General features: G+C 39.9%; 1 protein-coding gene across 3 annotated transcripts in view; it reads left to right on the top strand.

Annotated features, from left to right (window-relative positions):
• Window positions 1-20036, top strand: part of LOC126213059 (dynamin-like 120 kDa protein, mitochondrial) — a 228132-nt gene extending 208096 nt beyond the window's left edge. For all 3 annotated transcript variants that reach the window (XM_049940634.1, XM_049940633.1, XM_049940632.1), the window contains 3 exons: window positions 3171-3264; window positions 16297-16407; window positions 19491-20036. In XM_049940634.1, the coding sequence (XP_049796591.1) occupies window positions 3171-3264; window positions 16297-16407; window positions 19491-19555 (270 nt within the window). In that variant the 3' untranslated portion in view covers window positions 19556-20036. The remainder of the gene's footprint in view (window positions 1-3170; window positions 3265-16296; window positions 16408-19490) is intronic.
• Window positions 20037-20472: the final 436 nt, after the last annotated feature.

Here is a 20472-nt window from a genome sequence, read left to right as displayed (position 1 = left end):
TCGTACTTCTCCCATTGTGTCTGCAGACGTATCAAATGGAAGGACCCTCAGTTGGAAGTCCTCTACTTCGATAATTTATAAATGATGTTTTTAAATGGACATGTTTGATCAACTTGATAGGAAAAAGTATAATGTGTTATTCTGAATTAATAACACGTCACACCACAGTACAGAGGATAATGTGGCTACTACTGGATTGTGCTCTAGCTCGGTGCTCTCTCGAGTGTGGAGCTAAAACATCGGTACGGGCAGAACATTCCTATTTGCCGACGTCTTCTCACGTGTGCACTCAGTCATTGAAATCTGCGCTGTCAGAGGTCTTTTATTGCCACCATAAAGTGAGTGTGCCTGTACTTCTGCCCGTGTGGCCTTTTCTGCTCCTTATCCTCTCCACGTTTCCTAGAGTTGTGTATTTCCCCAAAATAGGTAAAGTTGTTGCATCTGGAAAAGTGTCCCAACTCGAGATATGATAGAGCAGTTCTTTGCGCAGTATATTTGGCGAGCCAGTAGAAGCTGACAGTGCCAGTACAGCCCCCACCTGGCATCGCTGTCAGCAGCTGTCTGGCCCACTAGCAGTCAAATGTAAACCATTTTAAATATACAGCTATAGGTCCAATTACAGTAATGTAGCCCTTGTCACTCTTCAAGCTTTCCTAGCAGATATGTTGTAAATAGTCTTCACAGGTTAGCCGCCAGATCACGTTGTGCAAATTCCACAATATTTCCTCGGAGCAACTGGTGGTTCAACCTTGCCATTGGCTAGGTACGACCTGAAGATGTCGGACAGTTGCTCTGAGGAAATATTGTGGAATTTGCGCAACGTGATCCGGCGGCAAACCCGTGAAGACTATTTAGAATGTAGCCCTTTTCCATACATAGTTTGTTCTGTGGAGCACCACCACATCGAGCAACTTTTGCGCCACAAAATTCTGCCGACGCTATAGGCACTGCATAATGTTTTTGTAATTCTAAATGTGAACAGCTGCCCAATGACAAATCGGTCAGTTCAAAACCGATAAGACCCTATTTCTTCTTAATAAGTAGCCTTATAACCTTGATCCTTTCCTCTAAAAAGCTTTTACATATATGAGGATTGGAAATGAATGTGAGGAGGTCTTTCAAATTTATTTTAGTAGATGGCACACGGTCTTTGTACTGAGTTGTTTTTTTCGTGCTGGCACTTAGAACCTGTCAGTTTTTCTGGTGCAGCGCGTAGTGGCTGCGTGGTTTGCAGCACCACGTCACAGATTGCACGCCCCTCCCTCTGAAGGTTCGAGTTCTCCCTCGGGCATAAATTAGTTTAAGTAGTGTGTAAGTCTAGGGACCGATGACCGCAGCAGTTTGGTCCCTTAGAAAATCACACACATTTCAATATTTTTAGTTTCCTGGTATGACACTTAAAATGTTCTTAATAGTCGACTTGTTCGATTACTTTTTTGGAGTGATGTGATGAGGAGCATACTTCTTTGGTATCAGAATGCAAATCACTTGTTTACAAACAGGGATATATCAAACCCCCCCCTGCCCCCCCCTTACACACACACACACACACACACACACACACACACAGATCCGGCACTTAGGTCGTTTTCCGTTTCCACTCCTCATATGCTCTCTTGGCTTTTGGGTCCTAATGACGCAATTGGTATTTAAGGATGTAATTCTCATAAAGTATTAAAAGTTATTATGATTTTAAATTTGGATTCTGTTAGCTAATCTATGTTTGTGATAGGATTATATAGTTTTGAAAATATTTCTACTTTCTCCCACTCATATAGGTGCGCTAACTTATTTGCCCTTCGACCGGGTTTGTCATCAAACTATATCACATGTGAGATGCAACAGAATCACTTCTATGGCATTATGACAGAAGGATAGCTCTGTTTCTGAATACCATGTACAATTTATACACTTTGGCCATCAGTATAGGTTTTAAGTGTAATTTGATCTAATTATTTCCAGCTGTCGCCATGAAATTTTGTACTCTCAGTATTAGCCATTCCCACCACACTGTTCTGAATATTTTCATCCGTAAGAGCTCGAAAAGAGAATTTTTTTATCACTTATGCATAGCATATATTGTTGGTCAAAGAGTCAGTTTTATAATGTTAGGACTGGTTGCTGTTCCATTTTGTTGATGTGGAAAAGGTCCTAAGTTCCACATGATATTTTTGTCATTTGGCAGAACCACTTGCATGTTGCCGTGTTAGGCATCAGTCTCTAAAGTGTTTTCTGATTCAGATGTAGCTTGAATGCTGCCATCACTTGTTTGATTTTCTTCTGAAAATATAGTTTCCTCACTCTCATATGCATTTACTAATTCTTTCAGCTATTCATCAGGAAGAAACTGTTTTGTTATGATCACCACACAAAAGCTACTACATTAGATATGTTAACTGTTCCACACCATATAGTTGATGAAATATCACTGATAGCGATAATGTTTTGATAGTTTGAATGTAATAATCAACCTGTGTTGTTGTCTAAGTTCACATTTTTCAACAATAAGCAAGCAACGATATGCATTGTTAAAAAAAAAAAAAAAAACATTATGTACATACCTCAGAGGCGGTGAAATAAAATTTTATTACCAGTGTTTGCACAGGTCGGGAATTTTTAAACATCCAGGTCGTGTAGACCAAAGGGGCACAAATGTAACAAATTAAGCTATCATAAAGGAAGCTTTAGGTCAAAAAAGTTGTCCTGAAACAGAAAACACACACACACACACACACACACACACACACACACAGAGAGAGAGAGAGAGAGAGAACTGTTGTGTCTGGGTGCAGTCCAGCCTCCTCCCTTCTTTCCAGCCTGCCCAGCTGTGGTCACCGGTGTCTGTGCAGTTTGTGTTTGTGTGTGTGTGTGTGTGTGTGCATATTATTTTATCCTGAATTTTTCCATTGTTTGAAAAATAAAGTCGGCATGTTTCAGGTGCAAGGGTTTAAATACAAAAATATTATGAAAGAATAAACTCCTGCTTGGGTTTTGTTGACTTGAAGGTAACAGCAGGATTAAGAATGGCTGGTTGCTGGTTAAACCTGCACTTTATTTTTCCCCATCAACTGGAAATTATGCATTTTGGCATGCTGCTGTCATCAGATAAAAGAGGAAACAGACAATCGCTTCAGAGTACGGGTGGCGACTGAGTGTGTGCTGTGTTGCAGGTGGACTGTGCGGACGTGGTGCTCTTCTGGAGGATCCAGCAGATGCTGAAGGTGACGGCCAACGCTCTCAGGCAGCAGGTCATGAACAGGGAAGGTATGCACCTCTTGTTTCATTTCATTTCTTATTTGTCAGCTTCTGTGGGATCCCATGAGCTGAACCTACCCGGTTGTGAAATGAGTTAGTACATTGTTAGCAGAATGGTGATAAGAAAATTTATAAACAAAATATTGTGAGAGCATAAAGGGATCAATAACACACACAAAATATGAATAAATAATCAGTGCCTTTGTACTGTGAGCAAGTAAGAGTGGGGATGGGGGGGAATTCCAGTGTCTGCTTTCCATGGAAAGAAGAGAGACAGAGATTTGACAGTACACACCTTTTCACCACAAACTGAAAATTTCGCCTTCAAGGCATTAGCATGTGTAGTAAGTCACTAATACTTCTTTAAAGGAAATGTTTCCATAAGCATCAAATGTAATATTATCATGAGCAGTATGAAAACTATGCTGCAAATAATAAAGTTTAGTGAAATAAGGCATGAATAAGAAACTATCTACACTACTGGCCATTAAAATCGCTACACCAATGCAGGTGACAAGCGGGTATTCATTGGGCAAATATATTATACTAAAACTGACATGTGATTACATTTTCATGCAATTTGGGTGCATAGATCTTTAGAAATCGGTACCCAGAACAACCACCTCTGGCCGTAATAACGGCCTTGATACGCTTGGGCATTGACTCAAACAGAGCTTGGATGACGTGTACAGGTACAGCTGCCCATGCAGCTTCAACACGATTCCGCAGTTCATCGAGAGTAGCGACTGGCGTATTGTGACGAGCCAGTTGCTCGGCCACCATTGACCAGACGTTTTCAATTGGTGAGAGATCTGGAGAATGTGCTGGCCAGGGCAGCATTCAAACATTTTCTGCATCCAGAAAGGTCCGTACAGGACCTGCAACCTGCAGTCGTGCATTATCCTGCTGAAATGTATGGTTTCACAGGGATCGAATGAAGGGTAGAGCCACGGGTTGTAACACATCTGAAATGTAACGCCCACTGTTCAAAGTGCCGTCAGTGCAATCAAGAGGTGACCGGAGACTTGTATCCGATGGCACCCCGGGTCATACCCCAGTATGGCGATGACGAATACACGCTTCCAATGTGCGTTCACAGCGGTCGCCAAACATGGATGCGACCATCATGATGCAGTAAAGAGAACCTGGATTCATCCGAAAAAATGATGTTTTGCCATTCGTGCACCCAGGCTCGTCGTTGAGTACACCATTGCAGGTGCTCCTGTTTGTGATGCTGCGGCAAACGTTGTCAAACTGTTCGTGCAGGTGGTTGTTGTCTTGCGAATGTCCTCATCTGTGGACTCAGGGATCGAGACGTGGCTGCACGATCCATTACAGCCGTGGAGATAAGATGCTTGTCATCTCGACTGCTAGCGATACGAGGCCATTGGGATCCAGCACGGCATTCCGTAATACCCTCCTGAACCCACCGATTCCATATTCTGCTAACAGTCATTGGATCTCGACCAACGCGAGCAGCAGTGTCGCGATACGATAAACCGCAATCGCGATAGGCTACAGTCCGACCTTTATCGAAGTCGGAAACGTGATGGTACGCATTTCTCCTCCTTACACGAGGCATCACAACAACGTTTCACCAGGCAACGCCGGTTAACTGCTGTTAGTGTATGAGAAATGGCTTGGAAGCTTTCTTCATGTCAGCACGTTGTAGGTGTCGCCACCGGCGCCAGCCTTGTGTGAATGCTCTGAAAACATAATCGTTTGCATATCACAGCATCTTCTTCCTGTCGGTTAAATTTCACGTCTGTAGCATGTCATCTTCGTGGTGTAGCAATTTTATGCCCAGTAGTGTATTTCATGTAATTATTGTACATGTGCTGTTAACAGAATAAGATCAAATTAAAAATATATAATTGATGTCATGAGTTATTCTGTTACAATGTGACATCACTATTGTTTTAAAATGCATCATTTTTACTGTCTAAACAATTGCAGATCTGAAATAGGGTGAGTAATTTTCTTTTACAGTGAGTGATTGTAGAAACAATGTTGTGAAAAAATTGAAACTTAATATGAAGATTTTTGTTAGATATTTTTTCGTGGGTTTCAGAAAGATCTGAGTCAGTAAAAATGCCTTGAATTGCTGTTTGGATTTTGGTAATGAATCGTGCAGAAAAGACTGTTTACAATTGGTTTGTAGATTTGCATTGTGGTGTTGCTTCTGCCAACGAAAAATTCTGTGATGGTCATCCAATCAGAAAACATTTGCACTGTGCGTGAAGTGATCTGTGCTGATCAACACCTGAGAGAGAGAGAGGCATCGTTAGGCACATCAAAGACTGCAGTAGGTTCTGTGTTGCACAAACATTTAACTGCTACACACATCTGAGTAGCAACTTTTCTAAATGCCTAATGTCCACTGGTGAACAAAATTGAGTTTGATATGCAGTCCTGCTCTACACACTTCTACAATCAGATCTCATTAAAACGCATTTTAAAACCTTCAAAACAAGCTTTCAAAAGTAGCAAATGAAAACAAATAGCATTTTGTCCTGTACTATGAATGAATGGATCAAATTCTATAAAGTACATCTTTTTATTTTATTTTGTTTTATTTACCTCAAAGCGTGTATGCAGTCTTTCATAACACAAGTGGGCATGTGGCGTACTTTGTACACATGTAAAGAGTAGCAATCTCTACGGTTCCGAGGTAAACATGTATGATCAAAATCATTGTTTTATCTTAGTTTAATTAAACAGTGATAAAATAAACTTACATAATATGAATTAAACCACTGTTTAATTTAATTGTAATGAAATAAACTTTCATTAATATCATTCGGTTGCCACAGACAGGTGATACCCCACAGTAATAACCCACCCAAACAGTGCAGTTGCATCAGATCCCAGCCAACCACATATGCAGTTACTAATTATCTTGTAGACAGCTGCCTCATTGTGGGATTGCACTGCTAGCTCGGAATCTGGGGCATTTTCTTCCACACAATGTAAATTTTTTCCTCACTAGCCCACTATTTATTTTTATATTCTGCTGCTTACTTGGACATAGGACAACACAATTTATCACCGTGTTAGCTGAAGCAATAATGAAGAACTAGGGATGGGCTCTCAATTGTGAAACAACAGTGGAATGGGGCAAAACAATTTGATTTGCAGGTGGCACACTTTTTACACTAGCACGCTCACTCGAGGGTTAAGCGATGTTGGCTACAATGTAAGAGCGGTGCACTGAAGTGAAAACTTTTAATTCGCCAACTTGACCAAAATGTATTCGTTTTCAAACAATGGAAAATCCAGGATGAAATAATGACAGTACTATGAAAAGTATAGATCGCTACTCACCATATAACGGCAATGCTGAGTAGCAGACGGGAACAACGAAAAGACTGTCAACCAAGAAAGCTTTTAGCCAAAAAGGCCTTTGTCATTCATTTTTAGTATTACAACATTGTTGGGTGTGTTGTTGCAAACTAATGAAATTGATGTCCGTAATAGCTGACATCACACAAAACACAACCAACTGCATTTGCTCCACCTCCACCCCAAAAGTCCTCATATCTTGAATGAAGAAGCAGACAACCTGTGTTATAATGAACATTCTTTCATCAATGGCCCTAACTGTGTATTTTGTGTAAAATTCGAAAAGATGAATGAAATGCTCTTGTGTAAGTTTTTTGTTTCTCCTGAAAATTATATGTTTTCTGACATTATGCATTTTGAAAAGTTAGTCATCGTCTAGTCTTGATAGATTCAGGACCATTTCAACAGAAGCTCATGAAGTAACATATGTCCTGTAGTTGCACTGGGCATGTCAAAAGCATCGATTTAAAGGACCTGAGAAACACTTACTAAAACTACCTGGCAAATTAAAACAGTGTTCTGCACTGGGGAAGAAAATTTACTGGCAAATGGTGTACCAAAAGTTGCTTGGATTAAATCATCAATGGAATAAATAAAAGTAAGTTAAAAAATGGAAGTATCACATCATTTTTTCATTGTGAAATTGCCAACTGGTGGTATGTCAAACAGTTGTTTGTCTGACAGAATAAAACAGCGAAGCAAAATGTTTCACCATCTATGTTCACTCATTTATCAGCTTATCATTTCTTCTGGTCCCCTTATGTCAGACAGAAAATGCTTGAGCACATACAGACTTAAATTGACGATTTCAGAAGGTTACGATGGGGTACTGTGACAATAGCACGGCTCAATATGGGGAGGGTAGTGGCGAGTGGGCAGCAAATTTCGTCGTGCTGCCAACCGTGGGGAAGCATCCCTAATACCTTGCTTTTTATGAACATATACCACAAAATAGGCCTGATTTCTGTCTCCCAAGTGCTGTTTCTGTTTCAAAATGACAAGTTTCGGGTAATGTCTCTCATCTTGACTTATGTTTAAAAAGAGTTCAGTTCTAATCTTGTGTTTACAATGTTTCAAAGCCCAAACCTTTTTATGTAATTACAATACAAAAATTGTATAATATACCAAATCTTGTAGCTACAGAGTAACTTGTTACAAAGTGCTTAACAGAATTACCAGTTGACTGTTGTATACTAAAACCATACGTGTATGCTTCCACTTTATATTAAACTTTTAAAAGATTTGATTGGTGTAAAATGTGTGTAGCTTTAAAGCGAGCTCCCTACATATACTAATGACTTAAAATTCAATACAGACAAAAATTTATAAATAAAACATTCCAAACTATAATACTTAAAATATTAATTAAAAGAATAGGGGGCATATTTTTAATTTTTTTCCCCCCTCTTACAAAATAAGTTGGTATATCTAGAGCATTCTCACTAACATTATGTTAACATTTTTGAATGTTTTATTTATAAATTATTTGAATATTGTATTTTAAATCCATTAGTACTTGTAGAGGGCACTCTTTGAAATTACAAGTATCATACACAAATCAAATCTTTGGAAATTTTAATATGAAGCAACAACATGTAATCAGAGAGAAAACTTTTTGGCTTTGTATAAATACTGGATTACAACCCAATTGTAATTTTTATTGTTTAACAGAACTGAAGATTGGCAACACTGCCCAAAACCAGTCATTTCAAAGTAAAGACAGTGATCAGTAGACAGAAAGATAAGCCCATTGTGTAAAAATAAAGATTATGGATAACTCCCAGTGACAAGTATGCTTAGGTTTGATAAACATCTACCCCATATAAAGTGCAATTCGCTTGAATCCAAATGTAGTAGGAACTGCACTGACTACACACTGACAAATACTCAGCAATGTTCTATGTTTATATGGGAGACAAATTAATTCTAATGTAAGTATGCTCACATACAAGACCCAAAATGTGGCATAATAAATAAAGCACAATGTTAGACAATGGCACTACAGCAGCTACTGCTCGGCAACAGTGGTGATATTTAGTGTTGGTAACGAGTAATAGAGCTGACTGTTAGTCCGGAGTGGTTTGATTTCTGCTGATTTGGAACTGAGAGAATAACATATTTTTGTTAGTTAGTTAGCTTAATTCAGTAAGAGCAGAAAACTGTAGCCATTGACAATGGATGCGAATCACAGCAGTGACTGTTGAGAAATATGGATCTACAATTTTGCAGTTCACAATCGGTTCACACAGACAGTACGTAACTAAATGGTTCTTTCTCATATAGAGGCCACAAAAAACTGTCCAGCAGGGAGAAAAATTGATGTCTCAGAAATGAATGATTGTAGTTAGTGTCAGATGAAGAACGAATTATGAGTCGTCAGTTCTACACACCAAGCTTTCCAGGAAGCAAATTGGTATGTGCAAGACAAACCAAATTAAGGATTCCAGATTACTTGAGAAATTAATGGAATGAAGCCACTGGAGAAAACAAGGAATTTTGCAGCAGCATGTATCACAGAATTGAAAGCAACTACAAATTGGTGCATCACAATGATGAAAAGAACGGGGCTTGTGTTGCCATACAGAACAGTGCTAGCTCAGTGACTTCTCACAGCTTTTGACCAAAAACAGCATGCGTATTGGCACTGCACAATCTAAGAAAACAACCGCGACCATATTAACTTTTACAGGGGGAGATCTTTAAGCTATTTTATATCAATAAAATGGTTTGTAAATTTGATTAGTCAGAATACGTCCAAAACAAAAATTAGGTCTTAAGGAGCCTCTTCTAAGAATGGGTCATCCTTTTTTCAAGGTTATATTATTGTCTGGTAAATAGGTATACAGGGTGTTACAAAAAGGTATGGCCAAACTTTCAGGAAACATTCCTCACACACAAATAAAAAAAAGATGTTATGTGGACATGTGTCCGGAAACGCTTAATTTCCATATTAGAGCTCATTTTAGTTTCGTCAGTATGTACTGTACTTCCTCGATTCACCGCCAGTTGACCCAGTTGAAGGAAGGTAATGTTGACTTCGGTGCTTGTGTTGACATGCGACTCATTGCTCTACAGATTTTCTGTGAACGTTTGGGCAGGCATTGTTGGTGATGTCTTGATTGGGCCCCATTTTCTTCCACCTACACTCAAAGGAGCACGTTACCACGATTTCATACAGGATACTCTACCTGTGCTGCTAGAACATGTGCCTTTACAAGTACGACACAACATGTGGTTCGTGCACGATGGAGCTCCTGCACATTTCAGTCGAAGTGTTCTTACGCTTCTCAACAACAGATTCGGTGACCGACGGATTGGTAGGGGCGGACCAATTCCGTGGCCTCTACGCTCTCCTAACCTCAACCCTCTCGACTTTCATTTATGGGGGCATTTGAAAGCTCTTGTCCACGCAACCCCGGTACTAAATGTAGAGACTCTTCGTGCTCGTATTGTGGACGGCTGTGATACAATACGCCATTCTCCAGGGCTGCATCAGCGCATCAGGGATTCCGTGCGACGGAGGGTGGATGCACGTATCCTCACTAACGGAGGACATTTTGAACATTTCCTATAACAAAGTGTTCGAAGTCACGCTGGTACGTTCTGTTGCTGTGTGTTTCCATTCCATGATTAATGTGATTTGAAGAGAAGTAATAAAATGAGCTCTAACATCGAAAGTAAGCGTTTCCGTCCACCTGTCCACATAACATCTTTTCTTTCTTTGTGTGTGAGGAATGTTTCCTGAAAGTTTGGCCGTACCTTTTTGTAACACCCTGTATATTCTGGTAAATAGGCATGTATTTCAATAAACGGTAGAGCAGTTGGTTCCAAATTTTTTTTCCCCTTTCATTGTCTGGAAAAAAAAAAATTGAAACGTGGCCCTTGTCTGAACACTTTGATGCTATGCCACACAACAGGACAGCATCATACAAATATTTCAAATAGGAAAAGACAGATTGCTACTTACCGTAATGAAGACACGTCAAGTTGCGGATAGGCACAGTTAAGACACACTCACATAAAGTTTTTGACCAAAGATTTTGTCAGTAAAAGATACACATGTGCATGCAAGCGCGCGCGCACACACACACACACACACACACACACACACACACACACACACACAAGCAGACACAACCACCAACTCCAGCATCTCGGGCCGTGTCTCATAATGGTGCCTGTCTGGAACTTGACATGTCTTCTTTATGGTAAGTTGTAATCTGTCTTTTTGTCCATAGTTGATGTTCCTACCTTGAGTTTCCATTGCTTGAAAGATTTCAAATAGTTATTATTAACTAGCAAATAGATATGGAAAATACTGCAAGTTGTTTGTAGAAAGGATTACTTCTTTTCATTGAAGTATATAAAATGCAATTTAATGGTAGTGTATGGAGGAACAAATGGAAGCTTTTTGAAAAATATTTGTAGCTGGTTGTGTTGTCCCGTGCAGTCTTTAATTGAACAACAACATCCCTAGCAATAATATCTGCTTTTGCAGTTTTGTATACACGTATGAGCCAAAACACGTCACCAGTGTGAAACGAGAAGTAAAGTGTGTTAGTGGAGCACAGATGACTGAGGAATCATTCTAGTGACAATAGGGGTCTCAGATAAGGAAATCCATCGACACAAGCCGCTTTGACAAAAAGCACATTGTTTTGGCCCAGAAGCTGCTAACTAGTATGTAGGCATTGGGTTAGCTGATTGACTGTCTCGGTGTTGCTGTCTAGAGCACCTGTGGTCAGTGGTCGAATACAGTGGCACTACGAGAAGAAGATAGCAATGTCAGGGAACAAAATAAAAACAATATGGGATATAGTGAAAGAGCAGACTGGTAGAACCAGAAAGGAACAGGAGCAAATAGCACTAAGGGTAGATGACACATTAGTAACTGTGGCAAATCTATTTAACAAGTACTTTATATCCGTTACTGATAGAATGGGACTTTCGGGATCAGTAAATAATGCCCTTGAATATCTGAAACTAGCCTTCACAAATAGCTTCAAGTACATGAATATGTCACTCACTTCACCAAAGGAAATAACTTCAATAATAAAATCTTTAAAAACAAAGCATTCTAGTGGTTACGATGAAATATCAACAAAGTTAATTAAGGCATGTTCTTGTGAGTTTAGTACAATTCTAAGTCACTTGTGTAACCAGTCAATTATAACTGGGACATTTCCTGACTGGCTAAAATATGCAGATGTTAAGCCTCTATTCAAGAAAGGAGATAAAGAGATACCATCAAACTACAGTCCGATTTCACTTTTGCCAGCATTAATTTTAGAAAAAGTAATGTACAGGCAGCTGCTCAACCATCTGACCACAAATAACATATTATCAAGAACACAGTTTGGATTTCTGAAGGGTTCTGATATCGAGAAGGCTATTTACACCTACAGTGAAAATGTACTTAATTCATTAAATAACAAATTACAAGCAGCATGTATTTTCTGTGATTTGTCAAAGGCATTTGATTGTGTGAACCACAACATCCTTTTAAGTACATTAGAATTCTATGGTGTCACGGGCAGTGCTGCACAATGGTTCAAGTCATACCTCACTAACAGGAAACAAAGGGTGTCAGTGCAAGGGACTAGTGAATTAAGTCATCAGTCATCATCAGAATGGGAAGAAATTACATGTGGTGTCCCACAGGGATCCATCGTAGGGCCATTGCTTTTTCTTGTGTACATTAATGATCTCTCATCAGTTACACTGCCAGAAGCAGAGTTCGTTTTGTTTGCAGATGACACAAGTATTGCAATAAGTAGTATGTCAAGTGTAGTTCTAGAAAGATCTGCTAATGATATTTTCATGGATATTAATAAATGGTTTAAAGCCAACTCAGAGGTTTCCACCCAGCATATGCATAAAATACGAAGAAGAGCAGATAGAAGAGGTTGACAGTCTTAAATTCCTGGGATTACAACTTGATAATAAATTCAGTTGGGAAGAGCACACCACAGAACTGCAGAAACGCCTTAACAAATTTGTATTTGCAATTCGAGTGTTAGCAGACATAGGCGACATAAAAATGAAAAAGCTTGCATACTTTGCCTACTTTCATTCCATAATGTCATATCGTATAATATTTTGGGGTAACTCTTCAAGTCAAACAAAAGTTTTCAGAGTCCAAAAGCGTGTAATACATATTATTTGTGGAGTAAATTCACGGACGTCCTGTAGAAACCTCTTCAAAGAACTGGGTATACTAACTACTGCCTCTCAGTATATTTACACCTTAATGAAATTTGTCCTAAATAATATATCTCTTTTTCCAACAAACAGCTCAGTTCATACATACAATACCAGGAACAAAAATGATCTGCACAAGGACTTACGAGCACTTACTTTAGTTCAAAAAGGGGTCCACTACTCAGGAACACTCATCTTCAATAATTTGCCAGTAAACATAAAAAATTTAGTTACAAATAAAGATCAGTTTAAAATGAGCCTGAAAGACAGACTAGTGGCCAACTCCTTCTACTGCATTGACGAATTTTTTAATAGAAACAAATGATGTATTGTATATATTCATACTATTAGTATTGTTATTTCAGCTTAAAAAAAAATAAAAAAATAAAAATAAAAATTAAAAAGAAATTGACATGTTCCACATCCACGAGGATCTCCTCAGCACGGATCTATGGAACGAAAACTAATCTAATCTAAGTGAAACCGTGACTAGATGATGTCGAATGTCCACATCTTGTCACAGGTTGTGAAGGTCAGAGGCATACCCGATCTGTAAAGTACGATAGGCAGCAATCTGTGGCACGTGTGACAACCGAGGTCTGTGTCGGCACAGTTGTTTCGGAGTACACCATTTGGTGCACACAGTCAAATTCGGGACTCCACAGCTGACAACTCCTACATGTCCCCACATTGACCCGATGACACTGTTAATTACGATTGCAGTGGGCACTGTTACTCAATGTCGGACTGTGTGTCACACATTCCGAGGAACGTGGGAACATTATTACAGATGACCTGCATCCCTTTGCACTCGAAATGTCCTCACTGACAATGGCGACGTCTTTCAGCAGGATAACCAGCCGTGTCACGAGGTCAGAATTGTGTTACAGTGGTTCGGGAGCACGACAGTGAACTCGCATCACAGTCTGTGGCACCAGATTCACCTGATCCGAATCCCACAGAACGCATCTGGGACAGTATGGGGCAACAGGTCTGCACTCACAAACCACCAGCCATCAATTTACAGGAATACTGAGATTTTCTCGTAGACATCAGATGCCACGTACGTCCAGAAACCTACCGAGGATTTGTAAAAACCTGTAACACTGTATTCCAAAGATGGATCAATACGTTTTTAAGGAGGTGGTTATAATCAAATAAAGCTGTACGGTTTTAGAGACCTTCTCGAGTCTCAAATGTCCACGACGTATGTACGCAGACTGAAGTGACGAACGAAAATTTGTACAGAGGCCGAGACTCGAACCTGGAACTCCTGCTCACTAGGCGTGTGCCGGTCGCTACACCACCCTGAGCCAGTAGCTTTGCACGACTGCACAGGTTACCTTAGCATGCCTCCATTCTCCATCCAAATCCCCATTCACGCCTCAGCCAGCTCGGTATTCCACCGTAAGTTGAACAGGCCGGGGCTCTCCAACTTTACTGTAATAGTTCATCAGCATCACACAAAATGGTGGATCGTGCGTGCGACACGGGCACAGGTGCTTTAATCAAATGAAATGAGCCACTGTGATTAGCACATCTGCTTAGTGAGCAGAAGACCTGCGTTCGAATCCTGGCCTCGGTACAGATTTTCATTTGTCACATCAGTTTTCATTTTCGTGTATACATCACAGGTGGTCGTAATGTTTTGGTTCATTGGTGTTTACATTTGTAAAGGCCACTCAATAAGTACCACACGACATTCCAAAGGTGTGGTGTTAGATTTCTAGTCCATCTTAGGATCACTTTTTTCACCTCTAGCAGTCATTAACAGGTTTCGTACTGAGCCATTTAGACGCGTGTTGTCCCTGTGGACTGACACTTTTCAAGCAATACCATGGACTTTTTATAAAAGTTATGAAGAAAATATAAAGATAGTATACCATTTACATTAAATTTTGAAACGACTTCTTTCTAATGCTGTTACATAATTTTTTCTGAACATAAATGATATTTTTTCTAGAATTTTGGAAGTTGAATGTTTTTCCAAAAAATAAAAAAAAATTCTTAACTTCTAAAACTCATTATTGTTAATCTTGAAAGAAATAAGCATGTACAAAGGAACATATTTTATTGAAAAAAACATGTTGTTGTGGTCTTCAGTCCAGAGAGTGGTTTCATGCAGCTCTCCGTGCTACTCTAGCCTGTGCAAGATTCATCATCTCCCAGTACCTACTGCAACCTACATCCTTCTGAATCTCCTTAGTGTCTTCATCTCTTGGTCTCCCTCTACGATTTTTACCCTCCACGCTGCCCTGCAATACTAAATTGGTGATCCTTTGATGCCTCAGAATGTGTCCTACCAACCGATCCCTTCTTCTAGTCTAGTTGTGCCACAAATTTCTTTTCTTCCCAATTCTATTCAATACCTCCTTGCTAGTTATGTGATCTACCTATTTAATCTGCAGCATTCTTGTGTAGCACCACATTTCGTAAGCTTCTATTCTCTTTTTGCCTAAACTATTTATCGTCCATGTTTCACTTCCATACATGGCTACACTCAATACAATACTTTCAGAAAAGACTTCTTGACACTTAAATCTATACTCGATGTTAACAAATTTCTCTTCTTCAGAAACGCTTTCTTTGCCATTTCCAGTCTACATTTTATATCCTCTCTACTTTGACTATCATTAGTTATTTTGCTTCCCAAATAGCAAAACTCATTTACTACTTTAACATACACACAGTAATTTATTCAGATATGGTACTCTTTGAAACAGTCAGGTATGCAGAGACCCACATTACACTACTTACACCACCAGCGTGTTTGTTTTCTTACTCTTTTCCCAGTTTCTTTTTTCTCTTTATCTGCACACACTTACTTGCTTACATGCTGCAGCTGGGATATTTTCTATTTACTTTTATAGTAGCATGCATATTATTTTGTAACAATATTTTTCAGTATTATAAATCTGTACCAGAACTGTTGGAAGTTTCAGAAAATACATCTGAAGGTTTGTAATCAATATCCTCACCAGAGTTTTCCTCCTCCAATCCGAAAGAACCGTCAAAAACATCCGGGCTCTTTACACAACACAGACATGCAAAGTGCACTAGGTCCAATCGGAAGTTTTGCAAATGTGCCCGTGAAAACCACGTGTGTGTTGCCTATGCTCGAGCTGCAGACTCGTAGTGACCTCTGTCAGAAAGTAAATGAACTACTCTTGCTGTTTTCGCATTACAAATGCGCGGGAAAGAAAGTGATGTACTGTGTACGGACTCTGTTCAATGAGGTGTGTTTGTGAGAATGTATTGCGTACGGGCTCAGTGTGGAAAGTGTTAATTGTTAATGTGAATATCTATGGATTGCACTGTGGTTTGGGAAATCATTGAAGATTTTGGAGAAAAGTTGTGGTGTACTGCCTCCGGTAGAGCTGTGCCTACCGGAGCAGTGTCGGGCTAGTACGGGCCTTCCAGCCGATAGCTTTGCTTTACTGTGTTTATTCACACGTATTATGTTTTGAGAAATAACTGGGAATCTCTGTCCACACACAGCACGGAGGCTGGACAAGGAGATCAAGGAAGTGCTGGAGGAGTACAGCCAGGACCAGGAGAAGAAGGAGAAGCTGCTGACCGGGAGGCGAGTCACGCTGGCCGAGGAGCTCAGTGAGTACTGCCCCCCGCCCCTCCCCTTCACTCGTTGTTCCTCTCCTACGAGGTGACTGACAGGAACAGAGCATTTTTGAAGTAGCTAGTATAGGATAGTGGTTTGCCTGGATAATTGGAATTCTCGAGGAAGTTGAGTTAACTGGAAAAGTTGGGGAATTCTGAAAAATGTGGAATTTTGAGAGACCCTAGCAAGAATTGAATGGATTTTTGCTTCAAATTTAGCTGCCATTGTGCGTTGAAAACAATCAATTGTGGAGTCTCGTAAGGAAGGGTGAATGGGGGTGTCGTATTGTATCGTTGACAATTGTTCGGCAATCTTCATTACTTTTCTGTGGGTCATTGTGTTCCGGGCCCATTTCCAATTGAGTAATTTTTAGATTGATGTGATGTATGTCTAAGAATTTGTCACCTATCTGTGAATTTGTTGTTAGCACTAAAGCCTAAGTGAGTTTCATAAATTTTATAAAAAAATATGAATATCGATCCCTACCTGAACGTATGTATTTTGTAGATTTGCATTAAACATTTAGGCTTAGAGCTTTTTTGTATTAATTTCTGTGAGAAGTAGTATTAGGCCTTTTATTTGCACTGTGCCGCTTGCACTAATCATGACGTACTTTGAAGAGTATCCAGTTTGGAATTCGACAATTGAGTGCCGACAGTTAAGTGTGTTTGTGCAAGAATTTCTCATAATAATAAGATAATGCGAGACAGCATCAAATGGTGACAGCCAGTAGTAACAAGGGAATTTCCAGGAATGGTTGAGACTTTATAACTTACAGCTTATTGTTGAAACTGTAAATCATAGCTGAACTTGAAATAATCATTAATAATTTATATTTTGTGGGAACCAAAGGACAGTTGAACCAGATTTATATGTATATTAAGAGAAAGAGAAAATATTACTTGTTACTCAGAAGTGGTTGGAAATCAGATATTAAAAGAAAGAAAAGAAAAAAAAGGTCATACAATGGGTCCCCATATGTAAACTACGCAGACAATAGAATACAGTATTGAAAAAAGAAAATCTTATTCAGTCCTGCTTTAGAGAAATTAGATACTGTGTTGTGATTTGATACTGTATTAAAGAAAAAAATGCATAATTTTTAACGTGTTCCTACATTAAAGAAATCAGATAACATGGCTTGTTTCACTTTTCTTCTATTAAGTATATAGACCTCATTTAGCAAACTTTAATAATGAATTCAGAGCTTTTTCACTACAACTTTTCACAGTGATGTAGCACCTGCATACATCAACTGCACGTAACACTTCACCCAAATTAGGTGTTTCAAGATTCGAGTCGTCACTTCCGTCACTGTTGCTCGAAGCTGGTCCCCCGTCTCAATCGTCACCGCATTGTTGGCACACGTCGGCAGTAATCTCCTCATCCTGTAGTTCCACACAAGTGGCAAGATTATCATCAAAATGTACAAAACTGTCAAAATCTGTTACCCTCCAGTAGAGCTAGCTCTCTACTGGACTTGACTTCACTGTCGCTGCCATCATCATCATCATCATCATCAGCAGCAGTCTCTTCCTGGAAGAAACCAGCTTTACAGAAATAGTTGTCTGATGTGGATGACACCAGCTGCCGGACGGTCGAAATAAATTGCGTGGCTTGTAGTAAGTTAGTGGAGAGATTTTCATTTCCTGCATCAGTCAGTACTTTCAAATGTTGAACCAGTGTTTTTCTAGAATGCGCTTTGAAATTTGCAATACTGTCCATATCAAGTGGGGTTTAGAACTCCGGTACAGTTTGGAGGGGAAAATTCCACTCAAGTGCATCCAGTTAAAATACTGTTTCTTTTGCTGATGGACTACATATTATGTGGTATAGGCAGTTCCTAAGTACGAAGCAATTTCAGATTTTGTTTTGTGTGGATTGGCATCCACCTCCTGTATATCTGATCTAGAGTGTAACTTTTCCTTTTTCTGTTCTCCACAGCCGATCAAAAGCGACTGAAAGATAGAACCACTGTTCGGCAGTAAACGCAGCACAAAATTTTTAACTTCTAAATTATAACCACTAAAGAAATTCTTATATCGAAAACGACAGTGCCGGGAGTGTCTTTGTTTCAGTGCTGCCTGCTCTCGTTAACCACGTCTTTGCCCCTTGCCTCCACGGTGCCATCTACCCACTGTATGTGCCAGCAGAGTTATGGAAAATATCACAGGGCTTCTTTTTGAACATCAGTGCTCATTACAATTGTGCAGGGAGGAGACCCCCCAAGAGGGATCATTGCCGACAAAATTTTATTAAAAATATTTTCCATGCATAATGTTCGGCCGTAGCCAGCTTGGGCATACTGTGGTGGAAGGTGCTGGCCGAAAGAACATGGTCGGCACATTCCTGCCACGTGCTCCTCGGTCAGACTCAAGTTCCACAGGTTGGTTGTGCTGACGGGGGTACGCTACTAGCAAGGCGCGTTGGCGGAATCGATCCTCCAATCAGAGACTAATCGTGTGATCACGTGGGGACGTGGCCGGGAGCGGCGAGGGCGGCTTGGCAACAGCTCCACGCTCTCTTAGCTTCAGACCTCGGCCCCGAGTAGTCGCTCTTCTAGCCTCTGCCTCGCTGATGAGCAGACGGCAACCCCTCTTGGGGCTGCTCAGCCCTACGTAGGCACCAATGTATCATCGTTACAGGAATAAATTGGGTCCATTCCACTTCATTACTTTTCATTTTACAACGCCCTCCGCTCCTGACCTCTATCCTGACGAACACAATTATGCAAAAATCAATTTATTTAATTGGAATTTGCTCTGTCTAACAGTGAATTACGTAATAATTCACTACATACATACATACATACATACGAGGTTTATATTACACATTTTTAAATTATATTATTCTGGGCCTAACAAAAGTTCATGTATAAATAAGAATTAGACAAAACAGAGATACATACAAATCAGGTTCAGCTGTACTTAACCGATGTGACTGTATTGACCAGTACATCTGAACTAACTTGCATTTTTCTACATTTAGAGCAAGTTGACTGAGTATTGCACAAACTGTGTCTGGTGTGAGTAGCGACAGTAAATTGCATTGTGACGGTCTCTTTTGTCTGCCACAGAGAGGGTGCGGCAGATCCAGGAGAAGCTAGAAGACTTCATCCAGGCGCTCAACAAGGAGAAGTGAGCGGGCGCCGCGGCGACTCCGGGAGGGAGGTGACTGTGTGTGTGTGTGTGTATACGTGTGTGTCAGTTTTCAGCCTTGCTGCAAACCTTAATCTAAGCTAATTTATTTGATTCGGCAGAGGAACAACGTCTGCCTCAGTCTACGGCAATGTGAAGGGCAGACTGACTGCCACCACACTGTCGAATACATAGAGTAGTACTGCAGTTCTCCCGATCTGTGGGAGCGGCAGTCATTTTCGGAGCCTCGAATTCACTACGTTATCACTGTTTCGAAACTATTGAGAAATAATTTACAGGCACGGCACAAGTAATTTTCGATGCGGAATAATCTATAATTTATCTAACATTAGCATTCCGACTTGCACCACGAAACTTTTTGTAGTGTTTTAGACGTGTCCACAAAAATTGTATAAATTAAGTGAAGCCTCTCTTTTGTAAAATATATGTACATATATATGTAATAAAGAATTGTAGCTCTCTCAGTTTTGTGTCATTCTTATCAACATTCTGTGAATCACTGCAAAGTGTGTGCCAGCACCATTACTGCTGTGGCGTTGCCACTGGAAATACAGTTATGAGGTGACATTATGAATAACTGAAAATAAAATACACGGTACAAGGTAATGGAACTGATGGATTTCGTAAAAATAATGAAAGGCACCCAAAGATGAAAGAAAACTTTGCTAGCTTTCAGATGAACCCCTCAATGATATACACACACACACACACACACACACACAAGGAGCGAGTTAATACTATGACATGTACAGCATATTAGATCACTTTATTAGAACTTGTACAAGATGTGATATTTAACTTTGTAACAATGCACGTCCATTTATTACTGTCACTGAACATTAACATATCACTTGGTATTATGAAGATGGTAGTGCTACTCACCATGCAGCAGAGATGTTG

This window comes from Schistocerca nitens, chromosome 11 (assembly GCF_023898315.1).
Source record: "Schistocerca nitens isolate TAMUIC-IGC-003100 chromosome 11, iqSchNite1.1, whole genome shotgun sequence".
In the NCBI taxonomy this organism is placed as follows: Eukaryota; Metazoa; Arthropoda; class Insecta; order Orthoptera; family Acrididae; genus Schistocerca; species Schistocerca nitens.
Note: the sequence above shows the minus strand (reverse complement) of the source record. Positions and strands in the feature narration are given on the sequence as shown.